Source organism: Diadema setosum, chromosome 6 (genome assembly GCF_964275005.1).
Source record: "Diadema setosum chromosome 6, eeDiaSeto1, whole genome shotgun sequence".
In the NCBI taxonomy this organism is placed as follows: Eukaryota; Metazoa; Echinodermata; class Echinoidea; order Diadematoida; family Diadematidae; genus Diadema; species Diadema setosum.
Genome location: NC_092690.1, coordinates 27,748,481 through 27,774,477, shown reverse-complemented (window position 1 = coordinate 27,774,477; position 25,997 = coordinate 27,748,481). Strand labels below are relative to the sequence as shown.

Sequence of the window (25,997 nt, the reverse complement as noted above, 5' to 3'; positions counted from 1 at the left end):
ATTTCAGAATACTTAACATTGATTATATGGATTCAAATTTCTACTCAAATTTTAGAACTACTTTAAAGCACTAATGTTGGATTTATGTTTCATCTTCAAATGGTAAATTATGCCTTTAAGCTGGCAATGCCATGGGTTGACTCCATAAGTGCAGTTTGAGGGGAGTTCAGTTTGTGAAATTTTAGTGGTGGTGCACTGGGCGTAGTAGCGGTGTATCAAGTCAAGCAACTTGTGTCGGTCATGACCAGGCATGCCGAGGTATGATCGTTTTTGGTGACAAGATCTTCATTCTTGCGACAATTGCTCCGGTCTTATTTTCTCCAAGGACTTAGGGTTAGCGTTAAGGTTGTGATAAAGTTTTAAATTTATTTTGATGTGAGGATTAGGAGTAGAGTTAGGGTTATGTCTCTGGGTAGAATTTATGTTTGGCAGATACGTATTCCACAGGAGCAAATGTCATAGAACTGAGCGTTTTTTTACGTGATAAAGACGATTTTCTTGCAGGGTCAAGTGATGAGGGAAGAGGATGGAATTCGCTGCTACATTTTGCCAAAGTCTTGATGTGAAGTAGACTGCATTTAGCTTACAGAGAGACTGTCAACAAAAGATGTTTGGGTTTTAGCAGATAAAACAGTGCACCACCCTCAAAGGTATTTTGACTTGGGGCAGGTAAGATGATGCTTTTGAAGACTTGTCCAGCGTATCTCTGCTGAAATGAGGAATGTTCTTACGACCTTTGTCCTCTGACGAAAAATATGAAGCACTTCTGAAGGGGTTGACACTTCAAGAAGTTGTTCCTGCCATAACAAGGCTCATTTCTTATTGAATTTTCATTGTAGCATTAAAGGGAAAGATGTTAATAGCCTGAATGTGTTGAAAAGTGAAAGTATAACTGCACACTGACTGAGCCCGATTTTTCTGGGAAATCTGCTGATTGGGCTTTATATCATTAAGGTGAAAACATATTACAGGACTTAGGGCTTTATATTATCAAGGTGAAAACATATTAATGGTAAGTCCTGCTAGTACATTTTTAAGTAAGCGTTTTCTTCTTGTGCAATTGTCTTGTATTGAAGCATGTGTGTGTTCACTTTCCAACCCTGAATGATCTGATTTTCAGGGCTCTTTTGCCATGGATATTTGTATGTCGTGGTCACTTTTTTTGCTGTATTTTCTATTGTTTTTGTCCTTTTAAAGGAGATATACATTTAAATGTAGGAGAATGGGTTAAGCAAAAAAAAAAAAAAAAAGAAGAAAAAGAAAAAAAGAAGAGATCTCTACTCTCTTGGTGTTACTTTGATGTGTATCTTTCATGTATACATTGTATAATACTGATGATAAAGCACTACATGTACGTAAAATGTGCATATTCGTAATGATGCTATGCTGTACAGCACATTATTTGCTAGTGATAATGTATATCACTTTGTTCTGTACAACTGACATGTTGAAAAAAAGAATATATATTATATTATATGCTATATAAAAAGTGAATGCAGTTGGAATTTCAGCACAGAGAAAAGCCCAAATTACATCATGAAATGGTATTAGCTCGACACCAGCCCCTGGAATGCACCAGTAAAGTTGGCATGTACAGTGGAAGTGCACCATTGGTACTTGAAATCAAAATTACTTAATTAATATAAAAGTCACATGTATGTGTATATGATAACACTGTATAGATTTTTTGGGGACAAACAGGTGAATTTTATGTCTGAAATCTACATATTATGTGTACCCATGGCCGAAAGGTTAATGAGAAATATGCTCTATATGTCTACTACAAGAATGGTAAGATATTACATGCACATTCCTTCCTTTGCTGATTCTTGTTATGCTATTTAACGTTGATCACACACAAACAGTGAATCTTATTGGGGTTGGAATAGATTTTTGTTTTAAGGCTTGCAAGGTCAAGGTCACAAACTTGTTATAATGTTTAGATACCAAAGCGTAGAATTTACCTTTACATGGAACGCATCACTACAAGTGACAAGGGAAATTCGCCTTCTTTTTTGTTTTGTTCTGTCCTGTCTGTTTGTTTGTTTGTTTGTTTGTTTTTGAGCCAGTTGCAGTATACTTAATGTTCAAACTGACTAATCTAGTTAGTACAATGTAGTTTTCTAACAGCTGATTACTTATCTAATAACTGAAACCATGTAGTTTTTGCTATTCAGATTTTGTAGGTCCTTGTAAGCAGTGCTTCCATAAAGTTAGAGAAGAAAAAGAAAGAGTAATGTAGGCCTACATGCCTGCACCACAGTGTATTACAGACATATGAATGCATGTTTGCAGCTGCTAGCTTTTAATAGTGAATTATCATGGTTCCTAAAATTGTCAAATCTCTCTTTAACTCTGCATGGTATAGTGTGTGTTTTGTGCAGCAGCTGTCACATGCTCATAAGCATGAAAAGATGTACTGTACGAGCTGAAATATTTGCGTACAGATATTTTCGCGAGTTGCTACTAGGAGGACATTGTCACGTGTTGTTAATTTCGCGGTTGCGAGGTCTAACTGCACTTATCTATTCACACGTTGTTATTTTCGCGGTTCAAAGGCGATTCGCGAAATTCGCGAAAATAAAACAACCGCGAAAATTTCAGCTCGTACAGTATGTGCCAGTGATGTCTTTCTCTATGTGATAGTCCAGTTTCAATATACAGTATGTACATCTGCCTGGCAGTCAATAGGGAGGACGTTCTCCTCTTCTCTGGGTCGTGCTGAAAAGTAGCTTTAGATTATGCTGAGACGCAACGTATGAAAAATAAAATCGCGCCCCACATGATCGGTACATGAAGTAGCTCTCTACGTCGTGAACTGAGCGGACGTAAAAATAGCACAGAACGCGTAGTGAAAACTCGGGCGTGCGAGCTATAAATAGATCGACCTTGATACGCGATTCTGCGCATGCTCAGACCAGGTTTTTTTTCCCTCTGCACGTCCCCGTCACGAAAATCGAAAGCTCCCTAATATCAGGAATGATCTAGTTGTGATGGCTGGCCAGCTTAATTACACATATCAACTTTTCATGGACCAATATACAATGTACATAACACTTAGGAGAGAATATGTGAGGAAAAAAAAGATGGTGGGGAAGGGGGGGGGGATGGCATTCCTTGAATAGCAAACAGGACATTACATGTATTTCATGAAAGTTGTCAGTTTCAGAAAATTTCAGTAAAATGTTTGATTTTGATTGGCCGAGAAGCTCTGGTAACTGACTGTTACTATGGTGATTGTCAGAGACTGACAACTTTTATGAAAGTGTTTCCACGGCAACTGACTGTGCAGAAACTTTTGTGAACTCGTAGCTAGCGGTGATGATGTTGGAGACACATATATGTGGAAATCATGTACACACGAGTGTGCACGCCTTGAACATTTTCTTACATTTGCCACTGTGCGGACCTTGAAGTGCCAGAATAAAGTGTGTTGCCGAGTGTGGCAATAATGTCATTAAAAATAGGATAAAAAGGGAAAATGTAGTAGTTCATTCTTGTTTAAATGTACTGCAGGAGTCCCAGCATGGGCAAAAGGTAACCTCTGAAATAATGTGTTAATCAAGAAAGAAGAAATCTGTAATACCAACACCTTAGATCTTTCACTGTATGTATGTTAGAAATGGTTACTGTAAAAGTGGAAATTTTCACGGTGTTGAAATTTTCGCACATTTCGCGCAACCAGAAACTAGCACGAAAATAAAAGCACGCAAATATTTTTGCTTGCCATACATTCCTGTACGTGATGTCTTGAGTCCGCGGAATTAAAAACACGCGAAACTCTTCTTAACCCGGCCAAGCGTGAAAAATTAGTCGCGCGAAAATATCCACTTTTACAGTACTTGAGGATACACAGTCGCACTGTCTTATGACTCAAAAAAAGGAGCCAAAAATCAACTTTGCTGTTTGCTATTCCTCCATTCATGGTGCAGTATTTGAAACAATGTACAATTGTACATGTAAATCATTGTTCAAAATGCCAACTTTTTTTAAAAATAATATTGAGCACTCTTTTTTTTTTTTGCCAAAATCCTGCAGGTTTCATGGAAAATACTATTTCTTAATCATTATTGCTACACATGTATATTACATTTAATATGAAAAAAAAAAAAACTTCTTTTTCTTTCACCAACAATATACCTTTTCATATCCAAACTGTTGCATTGCTACTTGAAATGTTTGCATCCCTGCACTGTACTTTACCTTACAAAAATTAATGTAACGTCCATGAATAAAAGGGGACAGTCGAGAGAGTAAGTTTGATCAATATACTGTACTGCACATGAACCAAATGGAGAACACTTTGTAATAAAAATAGCAAGCATTTAAGGATCTGTTTTTGTTTTGGGTTCCTGAACAGGAATTGTGTATCAATTGCAAAGCCACTGTACTGACTAAATGAAGGGCTGTGTGCCTAGTGAGTAATGTGTAGTTATGGGGTCACTGCACATTTTTTAAAAATATCTGACTTGTTTAAATATTGTGCCTTTTTATTAAACAGGGTGAAGACGATTGGATTCTGAAAGTGGCAAAATTAGGAAATCAGCGTGAATGTATGTGAGACAAAAGTTGATGTGCACAAAACACAGATTGGGTATCAAGACAAAGCTGTCATGCCGTACTGAAGGGAAGCACTTTGTATACTACTGCTGTAACAAACTTCTTCTGATGTGTGAAATTGCTTCGTTATACATGTAGTACAATTTTGTAATGCTGGGGTGTGAAAACACACAAACACACACACACACTCACACACACACACACAAACAGGATACAAAGGAACAACTGTGGGAGTAGATGTATTCGTTCTGAATTCAGTGAATTAATGTCTGCTATATTCAGTGTTCTTTATAATAAGAGTCTATTGTACGAGAATGCTGTGCTATCTATGAAATGCATGTAAAAACTATGTCATTTACATACACACACACACACACAAACTCACCAACACACCCAAACACACAAAGATATTAGATGACCATAAAGAAACATGAATATTGTATGGGACTCTGGGAGTGAAAACGGTGCAACATTGTTGAAATCTGCATATGAGTGAATACTTTAAAAACTGTCAATAATTTGTCGTTTTTAATGACGGCCAAACAAAACAGGAGTCAAGTAGGGACTAGAATCGCTACTTTGGAGTAGCTTTAAAAATGGCCGTTACCACATGTACATTATAGGCCTACGGAATCTGGTCACAAACTGAAAGTTGTGGTCACAGTCATTTCAGGGAGATTTTTTCTAAATTGTGCCATGTGGTCTAATCAGTTCATTTACTGTGGCTTGGTAGAAATCAGCTAAATGCCTAACATTGGAAGTTATTGTGCCTCTAATACACTGAAATAGATGCCAAGTGACTCTACATCATTTCCATTGACAAAACTTTCCTTTTTTGAATGTGTTTATGAAATATTGTATGACAATCTTGCTGAATAGATTTGTTATAGACAAATTTCTCTTTATATCCTCTAGTTTTCACAATGCTGTTACAAGTGTACGTATTTGTTTCATCTGGGTAATGCACAGATCAAGTGGTGAAGAATTTTTGAATATATGTACATTTATGATGATATGCTATCTATCGTTCAAATGTCGGGCAATCGAACAAGTTTTGAGTGTATCTTTTCACCTTTCTGTCATTTTGAGTTTGGTTCTTCTTTTTTTTTCCTTAAAGGGAGTACAATAGTTGACTGCAATCATTTAAACAGGTGGTCCTCTGTTTGAGATACCAGTATTTAATCATTCCATGTTCTGTCAATGCTTGAAGGCATTCCCAAATAGACATCTGAAGTTTGTGAGATTTTACGCTGTTCTTATTAATGATTCATGAGGAAAGCATTGATTGCGTTTGTAAAACGGCAACCATCTGGTCGGTGAGGTGTACAAATTTGCCGTGTAGTTTATCCAGACACAGTATTGACTGATAGATGAGCCATGCTATGTTTGTTTTCCATTATACAATGAAACCCACATACAAATTATATTCATGGATCAAAACTGCACAATCACTATTAAACTATCAATTTCTACTGTAGTATTAAACTGCCCTTCGCTAAGATTTCTTGTGTTCTGAAAGTAAGATAGTTATTTATGACTGCACGGATGTCAAGTTATTCATCACGATATCATGTATGCTCTTGATATTCTTTTATCGGTTATTTGTAGATGTAATTAAAAGAGACTTTATCATCTGCAAATACGTCACACATATTGAGTCTGTATTTTGTGACTTGTGTACTGTTTGAAGGGAAAGTTTGCTATGTTGAGAGAAAAGTTCATATGCAGCAGAGTTATTACAAAGCAAGTGAACATTATATGAAAATATTGTATCTATAAAAACAAAACAAACTCTTGAGGATGTCACGCAACAGCACAGGTATGAGACATACGATACTTCACACATATTCTTTGTAGAAAACCACTTTTATTGCCAGTATCAAAATAAGGGGGAAATATATACATGGAATTCATTACTTTGGCAGCAATACAATTCTTGACACATACGGAACTGAGCTACAATGCTGTGTTTTTGGTTTTTGGTTTTTTCATTTTTAAAACTGAACCGTCTTCATGTAGTGTTTGAAGACAGTAAATCCGTGGAAACAAACATTGCAACCGACAACCAATTTCTCGTTACCCCTGCTACTCCCCACTGTTCATAATGACATACATGTACTCTTCAACCAACATGTTCACTTTCATACCAAATGTGTATTCTTTTGCTTGACTAATTCCTCTTCATAATTATAACTACGTTGTACATTGCATACTGTATAGCCCCTAAATCGTACTCCCCGTCCCACTCCAAAACGAACACAGCAATACTTCTGTTATATAATACCATCGATTTTCAAAAAAAAAAAAAAAATTATTTTAATACAAGTGACTGCTTGTGCATACATACATGTACAATATGTACATGTACATGTACATTGTACCTCCTGGTGGAATCAATTCCTGACATTTTTTTAATTAAACACTACATGCAAAACTGCCCTATGTTTACTTTCTTTTCTTGCACCTAAATCCAGCTGCAAATGAAAAACCGAATCTGCTTTATATTTGTTTACACTGGCAGGACCTCCTAACAGCCATGTACAAAACGTACGTATGAAGAAAGCATTACCGTACACAGAAGTTCACACGGCACTACACTTGCATGGTCAAGAAGACATTGAACTGAATACTGAAAGGGCTACTGTATGTAGTACTCCACAATGTACCTTGAGTCATCTAGGTGTGTAAAATTGCCCCAACTTTGAAAATTCAACATCACTACACACTTTCCAACCAAAAATAAGGGCACATCTTTCCTATTGGATGTCTATTCATATAGGCCTAGTTTGAGATGTTCAAGTATGAAAGTTTACACCATCAGAGCACTTACAAGGAACAAGAACACTGTATATCTGTATACTGTATACGCCGTTATTTTCGCATACAGATGTTTTCGCGAATGACGAGGTCATAGACATTTTCGCGAGATGTTGTTTTCGCTCTATTAACAAAGCGCATGGGGACTATTTCATGTGTTGTTAAATTCGCGATCCAACTGCAATTCGCGAAATTTGCGAAAATTAAACCCTCGCGAAAATAACGGCGTAAACAGTAATCTCTGCAATTCAGAAGCTTGCACATGGCATTCATATTAGCAGTAATGTAGATTTCATTTAATCTCTAATTCTGTACACCTACAAAAGTACATTACCATGCAAAACAAACTCAAGGTGCTGTATATTTTTGGTATTCACTTTCCCTGCACCTAACAACCACTTTGCAATTCAAAGAATTTCTTTACACTGAAATAATGGACAACATTGGATTTGCTTCAAGTTCATTTTGTTAAATGTCTCCAATCTTCAAATTTGGTCTCTTATTACAACTAAAATGTATCAACAGTACATTGAAATCATGCATACATTGTACTGTGCATCGTGGATGCATAAAATTTTATATGCATACAAATACAGTGTAACTGTCAATGCAATGCACTGACTATCAAATCAGATAACAGTTCATTCAAAGAGATGTTTTCAATCCATAACAATTCATTTTCAGCACATTCATCCACACACAACATGCAGGCGTACGTACAATTAACATTCAAATCTCGGTGGGTGGCTGAAAATACAATGGCTGTGGAACATACACTGACAAAACATCATAAAGTTTCTTCTTGAAAAAAAAAGAAGAAAAAAACTATACTCTCCTCTACCTTATGTTCCGAACCTTACAGTGTATGTTCCAAACCTCATGTATTCTACCATATTTGTGGTATACTGTATGTCAAGTTTTTCATCAAAACAGTACTGTAATTACAGTTTTGTAAAACAATTTTAGCAATTGTTAGAGAAGCACAATGAATTTAAAAAAAAAAAGAAAAAGAAATACAGAATTTGTAGGGATACCAAATTTCTTTTTTTTTTCTTGTGAAATTATGTTTTGCTCTAAACCAGAAAATTTAAAGCTCCTAGAATCCTAATTATTTGGTGTAAGTATTCTTTGTAGCGTTCCTAATAATGTACATGAAAAAAAAAAAAAAAAAATCTGGTATCAAAATTAATTTCCTATGTATTTTATTGTTTCATAAATTTCTTAAGTATTTCCTTCTTTTTTTGACCTTTTTTTTTTTGTGTACTACCTTTTCTTTGCCAAATTTATCACAGAACCTTTTTCAAGCATAATTATGCTAAAAAGAATTGATTTCAGCCAATGAAAGTGAAATAATCATCTTTTCTAATAAAGTGAGAAAACTCCATTTGCATTAATTTTATTTTGCACACAAAATCACATTTTTGAGCTGTATTTTCGGTCTTGAAAGCATGTGTACACTTTGTAAACAGTTGTGCAACGTAGTAATGATATACACAATTTTTGTAAAAATGGTGTCATAAAAAGAGTAAGACTTGAAAGTAAAAAGTGAGTGGCGCGGTCAAAAAATTTCGCGCGGCAGGACGGACGTGGAAAATGTCAAGGGGGGGTTTAGGGTTAAGAATTGCTTTATCTTTTACATATCATACATGTATGGTATATAATACATGCAGGTAAGATCAATATGGTAAATGAAAAATGGAGGGTACACCTTATACTCATGGTTTACTTGCAGCATGAATACTTGGGAAATATGATCTTTAACAACTGATTTCAATCTCTCACAAAAGATAAAGTGAGTTTACTTCTGTCAGAAACGTGAATTCCAGCCGCAGATGGGAAAACACAACCCAATATTAAACACCCTACAATGTATGTTACATAAAAAAAAGGAAAAAAGTATGAATGAAGACTACATGGCAACTCAAAAGTAGAAGTGACAGGCAAAAGGAATACAACAGTATACACTCTTGATCAAAAGCACTTTATACAGTTGGTACTGAATAATTTATGGCAAGACGCACAGGGGTTTGGCAAGATGAACGATAGCTGGCAAGGTGAAGGAAGAATACATGGCTTGCTTTTCACGTATTAAAGTACTATTAAACATATGGATATATAGATGCATATTCTTATCAAATATAATTACATATAGTGAACACGATAAAAGAACAAAAACAACACGTTACACACATTATGTACACATCTTTACATGTGGTTAATATCTGCTGAATTCAAAGGGTATAACACACTTTTGATACACAAATTTAGCTATAAATCTGTCCAAACATTTACTCTATAGACGATTACCTACCAAGAATTACTCATTCACACTTCAAGATTCAAGACAATATCACCTCTTTCCTAAGGGGAATTTCCCCTAAAAAGGGAACTCCCCTATTTCTATAAAAAGATAGGTAATGTTGTTCTAGGTGTAGGAGCACATTTTTCCCCTTTCAACAATTTTCCCCTTCATCAAATCCCACAGAAGTAATTGTTAGGAATGATAAGAAAACTCACTAGTATACAAAATGTCAGAAAAATTAAAGTTTGGGAGGGGGTTAAAGGATGGTTATGAAGTTGTACGATACATCTATCTTGGAACTCGGTCAGGGCATTTAATATTTGGAGTCAGTGTATATGTCTAGCAAGGGAATGTCCTCATATCTTCAACACTGACCACTCTCTATGTCATTTTGTGGAGATGAAACGAAAATAAACAAATGAAAGTCACATGACCCAGCACCTCTGCTGGTGTATGTGAAAACAACACAAAACAAAACAAGAAACAAAATAGACAGTTTTGTACTGTAACATGGAAAGACTGATCATAGGTGATCATGTTGCAGAGAAGAACAATTTCTCTTATAAAATAATGCAAGAAAAAAATAATATAAAGGCACATTACTGGCAAAACTAGTTGAGTGAGGCAGTTTTTAAATGGCGTAGGGTCAGTAAAAACAGATTTCATCCACTTAAAAAAAAAGTAGCTGTTTAAGACATTAAAAAATGCATTACATTAGCAAAAAGCATTCATGATAATCCTGCCCACCTAACAGGAAAATCACAATAACTTGGTACCTAATAATCTATGGATATGACAGCACCAACAATGGCATCCATATACGCCATATATCTAGAGAGTCTAAATTTTCGCGAATCAGGACTCACCGACAATTTGGTGAGTGGTTAAATTTGCGATACGTAGGACAGTAATGAACACAGAAAGGAATGCGTGCACGTCACATTCATGTCGGGACCAGAGTTAATATTTTCGTGTGATTTTGAATTCCACGAGTGGCAACCGACTCGCTAAATTCGCGAAAATAAAAACATCGCACGATATTTGGCGTATACAGTACTCCATTGAGGAGTGAGTCCAAATGAATCAATTTTACAGCGAGCAAGAGAGTCTATCAGGCTTGCAAAGTAACTCGCACGTGACTGAGAAAATCTTTAATGATACTACAGTGGTCAGTACATCAGGCTCGAAAAGTGACTCACAGGTGACGACGAAAGCTCTAATGATGATACAATGGTCAAGACATCAGACAAGGTAGCCCTCCTCGCTCCCGACCTGACTAGGTGCGGCCGACCCGCCCTTGACAAGAGGTACAAAGTTGCCCAGGCTGCTGGGCACGGGGCTGGGGGCCGTCGGGGTGTGGATGGCGCCCCCATGGCCCAGGAACTGGGTCTTCTGCTGGCGGCGGAGCATGTCGGCGTACTCTCGCTCTTGCTCGTCGTCAATCTGGGAATCGGACAGTGCAGAGCTTGGAGGGTGGACTGAAATCAGAGGAAAGAGGACATCCAAAACTTTACTCCTCTGAAACTTATCTTGGAATAAAGGTACTATAGTTGGTAGCTCATTAACCCATTGAGGATGGGCTGATTTTGCTACAACACGCATTTCCTTAGACACTTGCCCGAGTATACTCAGGACTCGTCCTCAACGGGTTAACAGATGTAAGTGAATTCTGCAAATTGTCCTCCTTATTTTAAACTCTGCAAATAGATGACAAAAATAAGAAGAAAATTCAATACTACAGCTCACCATACGAATCCCAGCTAGCAGCATATGAGGGTGGTCTGTAGCCCGAGTTGTAGTAGCCAGGTCCACCCCGGGGGAAGTCCATGGGGGGAGAGATGGGGCGCTGGTCATCATAGTGGTCATACTCCTCTGACGGCCCAATGCTGTAGTCGTTGTAGCGATGGGGGTGGCCAAAGCCGCCCGAGCCGTAGGAGTAACCATCCTCGTGCTCGGACAGGTCGCGGCGGGAGACGTTGTCCGTGTTCGTCTCGCTACCAACTGCACTGTCATGGTCAACTCTGTAGAGCAACGGTTACGAATAAAAGTTGGAATTTGCATTTATACTGCATCATGTGAGAAAAGCACCCGTACATCACGCACAACTTGAAGCTTTCATCAAATGAACCTTCATCAACTGAATTAGTTTACATGCCACATTTACGCTATTCTATTTTTTTTTTTTTTTTGATTTATTAATTTATTTTTTTTGTAATCTGGACTTAATGGCAATTTTGTGAGTGGTTAAATTTGCCATTGTGAAGTACAGTATTATCAAGCACGTTGTTCACACGCTGTGTACTGTGTACCAGTATATGAATAATTCTATTACGTAATACTCGTATAAGTCTTCAGAGGTTAGCATTTCCCAGGTGTTTAAGGCAGTGAAGTCACATAATGAAATTCAAAGTAGGTAAAATTCCAGGCAGTCTCAGTTGGCTATAAATACCCGTGTCAGTGAGCAGTAAGCATCTTTTTCAAGTGTGACGGCAGTGAATTATACCAGGGAGGTGAGACACCTCCCTGATTATACATCTCAAACTCCAATGTCTAGTGATCAGGAAGACGACGCTACCTCTCAGCCCCCATCCCCGCGGGGAGATCAGGGCATGGAAGGCCGCCTTGAAGCTCAACTAGAGAGACCGAGATACTCTCCCGCTTCATGGATAGGGCGGCGGCACACCGTGGTAATGACAAACGGCATGCGAGCCATGCCAGCTGGTGTAGGAGAGCTTCTCCTCCCGGCGATTAGTCCGGACATGCGAGCCATGTCCGCGGGGACAGGGGCGCTGCCCCGCCCATCGAAGACTTCAGCGAGCTAGCCATCCCCATCGGCAGCTCAACAGACGACGATATTCTCATGTCAGCCTCCTCCCTGACAAAACTGATTGCGTTGCCCTGTATGGGTGGCCTTGACTCTGCCCTTGTGGTTATGGTCATTTTGACAACCGAATTGATCCGGATGCCATGTCCTTACAGTCAAACCCTTTCAAAGCCTGGTACCAAATTTGATTTTAACTTAAATTCTGATCTCATTTGGGCCAAATTTAAAAAATGGCTGATTTGCTAATGAAGGCAGTCACACTGCCCATATCAGAAGGTAAGTGCTCTATAAAATCGCGAAGCAAATGCTCAATTGCCATCGAATGCCCAAGCAGTTCTCACACCAAAAATCGAGAGCAAAATTTGGGCGATCCTCCTTCACGAGGCCTTGGGTCTTGTGAGCTCCCAACTTCTACAACAAAATGTAGTGAAGGGACTTCTACCACATAGATAAATCCTTTCTGAAATTCACAGATCATGCACGGATAATCATCCATGCAATTGACACAACGAGAATTTTAACAACTCATGTCACCATCGATGGCCTGACACTCCCGGGCTTTGCTTATCGTATGATCTGAGGATGCACCATCGAGGTATCTTGAAACCCCTTCTCAACCCTTCTCAACAACACTTGCGCAGCAAGTCGATTCCACTTGGTAGAAAGTTGTTCAGAAAGACATCTGAGAAAAATTAACAAGTGTCACATAAGCATACATCGTGTGTCATGAATGCCTCTACGCAAGCCAGCAAAAAGAAAAAAAAAAAGAAAAAAGGATGAGTACTGTCCAAAACCGTTCAGTGCTGGAAATCTCAAGCTTTCCAAAGATGACTGGTCAAAATAATTCCCGAGCCTTGGATATTGGTCACAATATTTGGCTATGAAGCCAATAATTTCATTTCAACCCCATACCAATAAATTTTTCCTCTACAAAGCGTACATTCTACCGAGGAGGAAAAGGCAACCCATGAAGAATTGTCTCCGAACACTCTCGCAAAGCAAGCTATTAGAGAGATTCCTCACATGGAGTATCAACCCTATTCTAGCGCTACCAAAGACTGGCGGTCTAAGTCCAATCATAAATTTGAAAAACTTGAACAAATTTGTAAGATACGAACACTTCAGAGTGGAACAGTTTCGCTTGATTACGGCCTTAATTTTGCCCCTCCAAAGGGTGCATATTTATCCGTATCCGTTCACCTTGTTCATCAAGCATAGCCTTTCGAATGGAAATACTAAGTAGTATTTTCACTGCATTCCTTCAGTGCCTTCCATCTGGCCTTAATTCGACCCCACAGAATTTCCTTAAAGTTATGAAACCTGTCTTTGCCTCGGTGAGTAGTGGCATTAGAACAATCACCTATTTCGATGATATCCATATTCTTTCTCACACCAGAGAAGAGTGTCTTGACAAAGCCAATGATCAACTTGTCACCCTTAAAGAGTTTCAGTAAGGATTTCGACAAATCCAGTTTCAACCCAAAGCACGTCGAGACCTTCCTTGGTTCTCATCCACTAATTCCCAGCAAATGATTTTCAGTTTTTTCCTCAGAACAAGATTGACAAGGTTACTGCCTTTGGAAATTCAATCTTGTATGGCAACGAAACCAAATTTCGGGATTTTAATGCCTTCCACAAAGAAATTTACATTCTCGTCACTTGGGACTAGAAAAAATAAATCAACTAATGCTCTGCGTAAAGCAGAAGATGACATCGACACGAAGTTTGGTGTCGTTATCTATTCATGCGATACAAAACATTCTTTGGTGGTGGCTGTCTCGCAAGACAAAGAATTATTTTCCACCTTCATTAGCATGATAATTTCAAGCGATGCTTGCATCTCAGTATGGAGCTCTGAACAATGACAATTCCTTTGCTCAGAGAGTCTGGAGTGCCAAACAGAATTCCCCTCATAGCAATGTGTGTGAACCTCTTGCAATTCAGAACGGTCTTGAAGCCCTGTGTGGCTCGTGTACAAAAAATGTGCTTATTTATATTCATAATTCAGTCAGACATTTCTACAGCTAGTAGCATACCTGACCCGAACGAATTCACGGCCAACATTGGAACTGGTGTCTAGCAATTGGATATCAGCTTCACATTCAACAGATGTAGATAATTCTGAAGTTTTCTGCTTGTCTCGCAGAGACATGAACAACTAATTGCTATTTTACATGTTTTTCACCACACAATCCACAAACTCTACATATGGATTAGCAACACTCCTCATGTCAAATGGAAGCCAAGTTTTATTGCCCTGAAATTTGATGCCTTTTTCCTTACCCTAGAACGTTTTCAGTCCTCCACAAGCTTCAACTGAACAAGGTGACCTGAGCAATCCTCACTGCCCCAATGGTGGCGGCAGCCATGGGTCTCATTATCGCTCAAAATGCGAATAGCCCCACCTCTATTACTCCAAGAGAAAATTCTTGCCCCACACCCTCACCCACCGACGAGCCTCCAGCTCACACTAGCCGCCTGCATGGGTGCTCTCTGCTAGCGATGACAAGTGGCAGACACATCGCAGCACATTGCAAAGCTCCTTTCATCATCATGGCGAGACAATACCAATAAACAAAACAAATGAGGGTGCTTGAAGACAGTAGCAATGTCTGTATTCTGAACAATCTTGTGATCCTTTTTAACCCGTCTACAGAACACGTTGTCAACATCTAAGCCTATAGCATAGCTTTTCAACAAAGCCCACTCCACGATTTTTTTTACTCATAGACCTGCTCGGTCGTCCATACTACCCGAAACCGAGAGCTATGACATAGGCAAACAGCCCCTAATATATAGTCAGACTTATGAAGGGCGTATCTAACTCCGACCCTCGCAAGCCTAAATACAACAACACGTGGGATGTTTCAATTGTTTTGAATCACCTTTTATCGTTCCAAGATACCTATGAACTATAGATTCCTTCAGTGCCTTGAGCCAAAAACAATTTTCCTAGCTCGTTTCGGCAAAACGTACACAAATGCTGAGACATCTAGCTCTTATGACATTACCGGAAGATGATGCCACGTTTGCACATTAGAGATATGGAAGGTATATCTCTAACCAGGTAATTAAAGTGCCTTCTCTTACCTCCAACCCTAAACTCTGTGTTCCGATCAACTCTTCATGAGTATATTAAATGCACAGAACATCTCCAACGAGCAAGTTCAGAAAGCAAACTCATAATTTCTCCGAAACACCCCAACAAATCGGTGACGACAAGCATCTTGGAGCGGAGGCTGAAAGCCAGTCCCTCACAGCTGCTTGTATAAACACTTAAAATATAACTAATATATACTGTCAATAGCTGTACATATACATCCCTGTACACTGTACTGACTGCTGCATACAATTAGGTATGAATGTATTGTCGCTATGGGAACATGTACCGAGTTTGTTTTGTCTTCGAGATCAGTATGAAAGGGTACCACAGGACGTACCTCGTGTTCATATACATAAGGATTTGGGAGCACGGTCATCCCGCGTTCATCCCAGACTCTGGTCTGGTAAGACATCCACGGATGCTAATATGAAAGTTGTATCACATTCTCAGCTCATAGCTACAGAAGCGCCGCAACTTCTAAACTTTCGCGCATGAAGTATAAAGGTCATAATGAAATCTTGTCCATAACTGACTGGACGAACGCTGGTACATTTTGAACCTTCTACCTTCTAACAATTATTGATTCCACATTAGTTCAACAATTCTCAGTTCCGCTGAGTTAGAAAGATACGTGCAAATTGTGATAGTATGAGTATACCTGTATATTTAGTATCTCAGTTAAGAACAATGTCATAATACGAGTCAGATAAGACACAAGACCATAAATCATGTTACGTTGTGCATTGGAAAATGGCGACACATTATTCGGCCACTCGTTTAGGAGATTCGGTCCACCAAACTGATGAATTTAAACTCTAATATCAACCCAAAATGCAATGGACTTGCCTCTAATTATTGCTGCAATATTACTATGCCGAGTATGAACTGGTTAATGTCTAATTCTTCCTTCAAATGTACATGAATATGAATAAGGAACATGATTAGGATTATGTCTTGATTGGAAAATCGGTACAAGAGGTCCATTGTATTTGATTAATTTGTCTGTGCGATATCATGCTTAATCCTGCTCCAGTTAAAGCACGCAAGGTATCAAAATGATATCATACTCAAAACCTATGCCTTGCACCTTATACTACATGTAGTAGGTTCTCAAGCAAACTTAGCTCGAGTTCTTCTCTTGTTTGCGACAATGTGTGTCACCATCGATAGACATTCTCTATGCATGAGGAGTCATGACCAAAGTTTCAACCTTGTTGTGAAAACTGTCCATCATCCTTCTTGTCCTCTTGCCCTCACTCATGCCACTAGACTGACTTCTGTACGGAACTTTGAACATGCTAACCTCTGAAGACTTATACGAGTATTACGTAATAGAATTCCTAAATTATACAAGTAATAAGAAGTATAATTAGAATTCTATTAGTAATAATGAAGTATAAGTCGAAGAGGTTCCCACCCAGCATCTCATTTGATCGATACTCTTCAGTTCTGAACCCTCCCTTTACAACACTGTACAGAAGTCAAAACTGGTGGGCCCTTATACGGTATGCTGATGTTCTGCTTATTGCTTGACTTGAGATGTCCATACGTATAAGAATGCTCCGTGCCTTTTGAACAGCAATGATTGTGCTTTATTTATTGCTTGTCTGTATGATGAGAAGGACCAGTGAGCTAATTGTCTGCATTGCACCCAATACTGCATGGTGTTGCTGGTCTGTCTATTTAAAGCCGTATTCTCTTTGAAAAGATGCTTACTGCTCACTGACACGGGTATTTATAGCCAACTGAGACTGCCTGGAATTTTACCTACTTTGAATTTCATTATGTGACTTCACTGCCTTAAACACCTGGGAAATGCTAACCTCTTCGACTTATACTTCATTATTACTAATAGAATTCTAATTATACTTCTTATTACTTGTATAATTTAGGAATTATTCACTCAAGGTCACTTGCTTTTGCTGAAATTAAATTAAAGAAGTATTGGCACACCGGTACTCACATTATGGCAATGAAATCAGGATTTTTCTTTTTCAATAGTCATGTCCCAAGCATTTTCAAGCCATTATCTTCCCTTCCTGTGGTACAAAATTGCCAGAACTGTTCTGAATTTTGAATATAGATTTGCTATTATTCCATCAAAAAACTTGAATAAGTGTACTTCAGGTGAAGTATCATTCAAGAGAATGGCCATGTTTCAAAACATGTGCCCATGTTTTGTCTTGTTGTTTTCTTCCCGCCCGGTGTCAAAGTTGAGCTGCACCTTATACATGAGTGTTTACGGTAGTGCACAATGATCATCTCACTTACTCTGGCTTGACGAGTTCTATGACATCTGTCTTCTTCTTCTTGGGTTGGGTTGTCTTGCCTGGACATACACACAGGAAAATAATAGAAGATAAATAATAAAAAAAGAATGATTGGTAAACATAGATGAAAAGAAAGATTTTACACACTGATATAAACTCAAATGAAAATTTGGACACTGACAATATCATAAGAGGTGAACAAAAGCACCACAACTTGCTGTGCAAGCTCAAAGCTACCTCTCTGCAGAAATCTCCATTTATTTATTCAACTTTATTTTTTGTCCTTGTTGTTTCATGTTTCAAATCGTTTTCAGGCATGTTCAGTTTATACAAGTAGTATTCTGTGTAAATACATCATGCAACTCAGGACCATAGAATGAATGTTGGGATATGTCCAATGCATACGATATGAGTGCAATTCATGCATTTATTGATGGATACCAAAAACTGTCAATTCATATACTGCTAGCATGCCACCCTCCTATATTTACAGAGGTATGGGTCAAGGAAAAGGCATACTGAAGAGATGTGGCTGAAAAAAAAAATAGACATTTTGTCTAAAAATTGAAAATCTGATATCCCAACTTCCTCTTGTCTGATAGTAATAATCTAAGAATGCCTTATAGAAATTCAAAACTTGATTGCTTTGTCAAGAATTCTGGCTGTAAGCAATGTTAATATCCTTCATGCTTGGTTGCATGTATATTTTAAAGCTGAATTTCTTCAGGGCCATGACCGGCCATCTTAATATTTCTGTGGTACAATTTGGAAAGTAAGGCACCTCGAGGAGAGCATGCACTTTAGAGCGCGTACGCAAACCTCAAATATGCACAGCTTGAACTCCCAAGTTCATTGACCCTATTCGGATTTTGCCAAAAGACTGAAAAATCCTTCAAAAGTTCATAAAAACTCCCGGATCACTATCAAAATTTAACTTTTTCTGCAAGTTTCATTACAATCCGCCCTTAACTTTTGGAGTTACACTGTATTTTGCACACAGACAAACAAACCAAGTGAACGCTGATGAAAACATAACCTCCTTCCTTAGCGGAGGTAAAAACGATTTAGGTTCTTCCAGAGGGCGGGGCCGGTAGAGAAGTCCTCACCTGTCGACTTCTTCCTCCGTGGTTTGATGAGGCAGCAGCAGAGGAAGACGTTGATGCAGATACAGCCCAGGATGCAGAGGAAGGAGTAGAGGAGGACCATGTAGAGGGGGATGTTCCCAACCAGCTGGTCTGTGGTGGAGGAAATGATTGGGGGGGGGGGATGCGGAGAATCTTTATTTACTTCTTGATGCCATCATCACCACTACCAGCAGCAGAAGCATTGTGAAATGTGATCCTCATCACAGTAACTCAAGCATTATCATGTGTTGTCACCATTTGTTTCTCTTTCTTTTTTGCTACAAAGTACAGTGCAACCCTTTGTAATATTCACTTGTTTTTTGGTTGATGTTTGTATTACTTGATAGGTACAAACCTTGTATCCTATGTTTCTTTTACGTTTAACCTGGTCGAATAAATGATAATAAATGATAATGATAATAATCACATGCATCGATAATTATTACAATCATGGCGGTGACAATTATACAGCCACCATGACTACCTCATTATTAAATCCTCTTTAACTACCATAAGGCAGAGGATACGGGGGATGTGGAGGATTCTACATCTGATGCCATCATAATCATCATCATCATCATTATCACCACCATCAACATCATCACCATCATCATCATCATCATCACCATCATCATTACTTGTTGGAACAAGCATCAGGAGCATCACAAAGTGTTATCTTCATTGTAGTAATTCTATTCTAAAGTGTTATCACAGGCATTATCTATCATACTCATGATGGTAGGATTGCATCCACTATGACCTAACATTCACACTGCAAAACATTGAAGGTATACTTACGCTTTGGTATCGGTACTGGAGGCTCTGTTGGCTTTACTGTAGAGGACAGAACAGAGTGAACATTAGTTTTGAATGCATCACTGTTTGTGACTTACAAAGCAAATGGGGATATATACTATGCCTTCTCAAACTTCAATCAATGTACAACTACAAACCTGTGCATGTTATCTCAGTGACATTCTGCCAAAAAAAAAAGAAAGAAAGTAGGTTGAATCTTCCCTGATAAATCTAAACAATCATTAAAACATGCTGCCCTAAAATGTCTTTATCTGCAGTGATTTTTTATTTTTCAAAATCAGTGTGCAATCATTATACATCACTGTAAGTATGTCCAGAATTTATGCTTTTTAATTTGGAAGACCTTAATATGATTTAAATGTAAATAATGACACAGCAAGGTTTGGGCACACGCAAGATAACATGACAACAATCATATAGTATGCCTTGGTAATCACAGGGCAGAAACTACTCTAAGCACAGTCCAAGAATTGAGAAACTGAAGTGATCTACAGTTTGATGCATGCAAAGGTCTCAGTGCTAATCTAACGTCACGGACCACATTGGGATCGGGAATAAAGAGCATACCATTTACAATGCTCTGCACAGTCGTGCTCCTGTTACAAGTATATCACAATACCAACAAAACGAAAAAGCAAAACTCATGTGGGGACACTGTGTCATAGTGAATGAGACTCTTGATGTTCAATATCGCAGGTCCCGAGGTCAAATCTACTATCACACTCTTTGACAAGATGTTTTTACCCACCATGTCCCTCTTGACCCAGGTGTACACTGTATAAATGGGTACCTGACAATGCTAGGGTGATAATAATAGCAGGGCTCTTCTGGTAGAGCAGTGGCAACACTGACAAGGCTATCCTGGATAGAGATGATTTTATTACTATCAAATTCTCGTCATCTTACCGGCAGTCTTCGCCGTGACAATGCCGAGGTAGTAGGGACCGTCGCCCTGAGCGTTGCGCCCTCTGACGGTGAAGTCGTACTCCGTGTTGGGGTTCAGATTGGTGACTGTGAAGGTGGTGGCGAGGGGCGGCTCCACGTTGACAAACTGGTACTGCTTACCCCCCTTCTGGTTGAATCGCACCTGGAAGGTCTGAGGAAGCCCCCCATCAAATCCTGGTGACGAGACAGACAGAGTGAGAGGGTTTAAAGGTCCATCCCCGCATTTACTTCAATTTCCTACTTCGGACATACAAAATCATCATCATCATCATCATCATTATCATCATTATAAATCCCTTTTGCAAATATCACAAAGTCTTGCGTATTATGCCAGGAGCCAAAATTTGCGAAAGAAATATGCCCACAAAAGTGTTTTCCTCCATAATGCTTTGAATGCCAGGGGCGATTCACGAAAATTTTATGCCACAAACGTTTCTGGTTTTACATTATAGATTATCAAAATCTCTCTGCATGTGTCTGATTCTACTCTGGTCTGGTGTTGCCTATAGGGATGGACTTTGCATTTTTCACGGAATATTTTCCCATCCTGTCACCAACGTGAGTTTGGAAGCAGAGTGCAAGACTCAAACAAGGGCAGAGCCAACAAACCTGCTGTCCAGTTGAGGGTGACGGAGTCATAGACTTGGGCGACCACTCGTAGATTGGATGGCGCTTCAGGTGGACCTGGAATCAAAAGAAAAGGTAAAAAAAAAAAGAATTGAAACAGGACAAGGAAATAGAGGAGGGCTATGTTAATCCCTGCAATGAAATTTAGCTAAGTAAAAATGACAACAGCAACACAATTCTTCAATGAATATCTGTTCAAAGTTTGTTTGTTTCAGTATATTGTTGTGCTATTATATGTATTCATATGTTGTGATCATGTTTGTTGGAAATGAAATAAACGACATGACGTTATATGAAATTGTATGAATATCCTCACTCAAACATTCATTGATACATTTCTGTATTTGTTATACTTTTTATAAACCAACCCAGATGTCTGGGGGAATTTTTTCACTCAGCTCATCATGCACACTGCACCACATAATGCCCTGTTATCCTACCCTTATTGGCAAGGGCCTTCTAAAAGTTTGTTTGTTTGTTGTTTTTTTAACAACATCACTGCATTCTTACTAAATTTAAGTCTATCTGTTTCACTGGGTTCTATGACACTTGCTCCTGCGACAATTGCTCCCATGAAATATCTGCAAGCCAAGCCAAACATAAATTCTATTCACAAACATACCTGGTACCCTTATCCATAATCCTAACCTTCACATCAAACTAAACCTACATTGTAAAGCCCCAACATAACCCTAACCCTATGTCCTTGAAGAAAATAAGACTGGAGCGATTGCCGCAGAAGCAAATGTTGTGCCAAAGTTTCATTGGTGTGCGGTAAAATTACAAGAAACTGAGAGAAGAGAATCTTACTCGTCTTCTCCAGCTGTATCTGGAAACGCGCCTCCCCGAGGTCGTTGAAGGCCCGGCAGACGTACGTGCCGTAGTCTTCCTGCTCGTCGACCTTGCTGATGATCAGGCGGCTCTCATAGCGGTTGGCGTAGGTCAGGTCCTGCCTGATGTCCAGGGTGTAGTGGTCACTGGTCAGATTGACCTCCTGTGACCCCTTCAGCCACTCAAACCTGACCAAGGGGGAACCCTCCGCCCGGCAGCGTAGCAGGGCCGTCTGGCCGGTGCTCTTGGCTACCTTGCTGGGCATCGTGTGGTCCACTTCTGGGGGGTCTGAGTTGGGGCAGAAGGGAGGCAGACATGTATGAGAGAAGTTAATGAAAAGAGAGGATTAGAAAATATCATTGTATAAGTGAAAATTTTCCCCACGATTTTGCGAGCCTAGAAATGAGTGCAAAAATAAAAGCATGCAAATATTTTTCTTCGTCTTGATTCCGCAAATTAAGAACAGGACCTGGTGAAGCTTATTTCATTAGGCAAAGCATAAAGAATTACTTTAATTGTGTGAAAATATCCATGTTTACGGTATGGGTCCTGACAAAACACAAACTAAGAATAACATAAAATAAACAAACCTAAAACAATATCAGACAGAAATTAATGAAAACAGCTTTTCTAAAAACGCAAACATATATATGTATTCATGACACACACACACACACACACATTATATGCCATTTGCTTTCAATAAATAAGCAATTCTGAATAGGAGTTGAATCAGATCAATGTTGAAATGCTTCATACATTACAAGTGTAGCTTCTATACCTAGGAAGGGCTAGATGATTGAAAATTCATAAGATAAAGGAATGTAAGCAATTTACAATATCAATATAATCAAAATCACTTTGGAAACAAAACCACTACCCTACTCAAATTTGGTACAACTGAATAAACAATTCATAAGTTATCAGAGAAAAGATTTGTGTTTCATATATCTCTAAAGGCAGGAACGATTGCTAAATCAAAAGGTTTTATGTTCTTCTTTCGGGACATAAAGCGAATCAGGGAGTCCTGGCCAATCTGCAATGGGTGAAAGATTAGCACATCTCGAGACCGGTCTCTCTTACATTGGATGATGACTTGGATGTTTTTGGAGTCAGGAGGAGGGATGCCGTTGTCTGCCAGGCAGGTGTACATCCCGCTCACTGCCTTCGTCACGTTGTCGATGCGCATCACGCCGCGCCCGTCCACGTACTCATGCACGAACTCGGAGAGGTCAAAGCCCGGCCGCTCCCAGCGGATGAAGTTGGCCGGCTTGGGGTTGGCATCCGCCTCGCACACCAGCTCACCGGGCGTGTTGAGGGTGATGGTGACGGCCTCGCCCGTTGTGACCCGGGCAGAGTCTGTTATTTGATCATATCATATTGTGGTAATTAGTTATCTAACCATGACGCATTACAACATAGTTACCATACAAATTTACAACAGTAAGAGTTCTGTTACTGTAATAATGGCACTTGCTGGTTTTTTTTATGTAACACCTTCTATAAAGTTGTGGAGCTCAAATTACCTTCAAAAAAAAACAACAACAACAAAAACTAGAAATGTCGCTTTGGCGACTGGTATGCCTCCGCCATAATGCATGATTTTCCCAATAGGTCTAGATAGTACATGTGGACAATGTGTGATTACATTTTCACAAAATTGGCAAAATATTGAAATGACAAGTTTGTCACAAATGTGTTGAATGTTCACCTTCCTTGACCTAAGTTTAATTGGATGAATAGGAGAGCATGTATCTAAGGATTTAAGGACTTTAACTTGACTTTGACCCATTCATACATTTAGGCATTGAGTAATTTTCAAGGTACAGGTGTGGAGAAAAAGTGCAATTTCTGAATTGAATAGTAAATTGTTACCATTTTCATCTGGCCCTTGACCCTAAAATTCATAAGATAATAACTTTCAGGTAGAACATGCATAATATGTACTAAGTTTCAAGATAACTTGAGCCACTTCGAGATATGGAGGAAAAAGTTAGTTCAGCACTTTCACTTGATCTTTGACCTTTTGACCTTTGAGGCAAAAAAAGAAGAAAAAAAAGACTTTCCAGAGAATTTCTATTAGGTTACACATGCATACACCAAGTGTAAAAAAATAATAACCCTGCTGGCATTGCATAAATATGAGGGAAATAGTAAAATTTTGAAGTGTTGCACTTGACCTTTGACCCCTGACCTTTGACCCCATGAACCCTACATTCTCTAGATAATCACTTCCAGTCAGTACATGTATATACTATGTTCCATGAAGATACTTTGAACAATTTTCCAAGGCACGGAGAAAAAAAAGAAGTTTTGATATTTTTACTTGACCTTTTGACCTTTGACCTTTGACCTCATGACCCAAACTTTCACCAGAGAATCTTAATTGGGTAATACAAGTATACACTAAGTTTCAAGAAAATATCTTCAGGCATTCAATAGATATGGCGAAAATAGTGAAATTTCATGTATTTGACCCTGACCTTTTGACCTTTGACCTCATGACGCAAACTTTCAACAGAGAATTTGAATTGGGTAATACATGTATACACTACGTTTCAAGAAAATATCTTCAGGCATTCAATAGATATGGTGGAAATAGTGAAATTTTATGTATTTGACCTTGACCTTTTGACCTTTGACCTTGAGCATGTGCACCCAAAAGTTGATAGGCACAACTTCACCCCCTAATACACATACATGCCAAGTTTCATTAGGATACCTCAACAGGTTTTGATAGTTACCTTGTCCACAAAATTCATTACGGACGGACGGAAGAACGGACGGACGGACGGACGGACGGACAACCCGAAAACATAATGCCTCCGGCACCACTTCGTGGCGGAGGCATAAAAACAGCATTAGTACTTTAAAATAGTTCTAAAATGCGAGGTAGGCATAGGTACAACCACTGAAAAAAACTGAATCCGTATAATCGATGATAAGTATTGTTAAAAACAAAAAATAAAAATGTTTCCAGACTAAACCGTCTACACTTATGGTTTATTGAGAAAAATACTGATACATGTATCTCCTCATATTTTAGGCTTTATTGCAAAAATCTGATTTGGTTGGATGTTTTGTGATACAACAGACCTATTCATACGCATCAAATGTGATATCTTGAACAGCTTTTACATCAATGCGCCCAAAGGTAAACAGGACCTTTAAGGATGGACAATGAAGGGGTAGCTTGGCATGGAGAAAATCTCCTAAAACTCTGCGATACGTACACATAACATTCACGGTGGCAGTGATGTTGGACGAGCCCTCCTCGTTGCTTGCAAAGCACTTGTACATTCCCGCCTCAGTCCTTGTGACGTTGTGGATGAGCAGCGAGCCCTGGTCATCGATGGAGTACCGTGGAGAGGAGTCCGGGTTGATGAGGTTGCCGTTCTTGTGCCACTTGTGCGTGATTGCCGCTGGGTTCCCCTCTGCCGAACAGTTCAGGGCGAGTATGCCGGGAACTTCGTGCGAGCTGACGCTGATTCCCGTGGGCGTGTCAATCTTTGGTGGGACTGAGCATGTGAATTTTAAGATGAGAAAAACTGGGTTTTAACCTATGAACACATGCGTAGATGTACCATTACAAGAAGTCATCATAAGGAATGTAATACATGTTCACTTTTCGATAAAGGAAATATGATATTATAACACAACAAGTACAATTAGCATAACAAGACTCAACATTTGTTATAGAATTCCGACAACTACTCTAATACTTCATACAAAGAATTAAATCAAATATACCTAGCATGGTTTTCACGCACCTTTGGGT

General features: G+C 39.0%; 1 protein-coding gene across 1 annotated transcript in view; it reads right to left on the bottom strand.

Annotated features, from left to right (window-relative positions):
* Nucleotides 1-10,826: 10,826 nt before the first annotated feature.
* The window catches only part of LOC140230060 (nephrin-like), a 71,902-nt gene continuing 56,731 nt past the window's right edge, over nucleotides 10,827-25,997 (bottom strand). The window contains exons 14-23 of the mRNA XM_072310267.1: nucleotides 25,453-25,737; nucleotides 23,303-23,578; nucleotides 22,199-22,507; nucleotides 21,371-21,445; nucleotides 20,723-20,935; nucleotides 19,799-19,834; nucleotides 18,983-19,111; nucleotides 17,878-17,935; nucleotides 11,426-11,700; nucleotides 10,827-11,157 (exon numbers count right to left, since the gene is read on the bottom strand). Of these exons, the coding sequence (XP_072166368.1) occupies nucleotides 10,922-11,157; nucleotides 11,426-11,700; nucleotides 17,878-17,935; nucleotides 18,983-19,111; nucleotides 19,799-19,834; nucleotides 20,723-20,935; nucleotides 21,371-21,445; nucleotides 22,199-22,507; nucleotides 23,303-23,578; nucleotides 25,453-25,737 (1,892 nt within the window). The 3' untranslated portion in view covers nucleotides 10,827-10,921. The remainder of the gene's footprint in view (nucleotides 11,158-11,425; nucleotides 11,701-17,877; nucleotides 17,936-18,982; nucleotides 19,112-19,798; nucleotides 19,835-20,722; nucleotides 20,936-21,370; nucleotides 21,446-22,198; nucleotides 22,508-23,302; nucleotides 23,579-25,452; nucleotides 25,738-25,997) is intronic.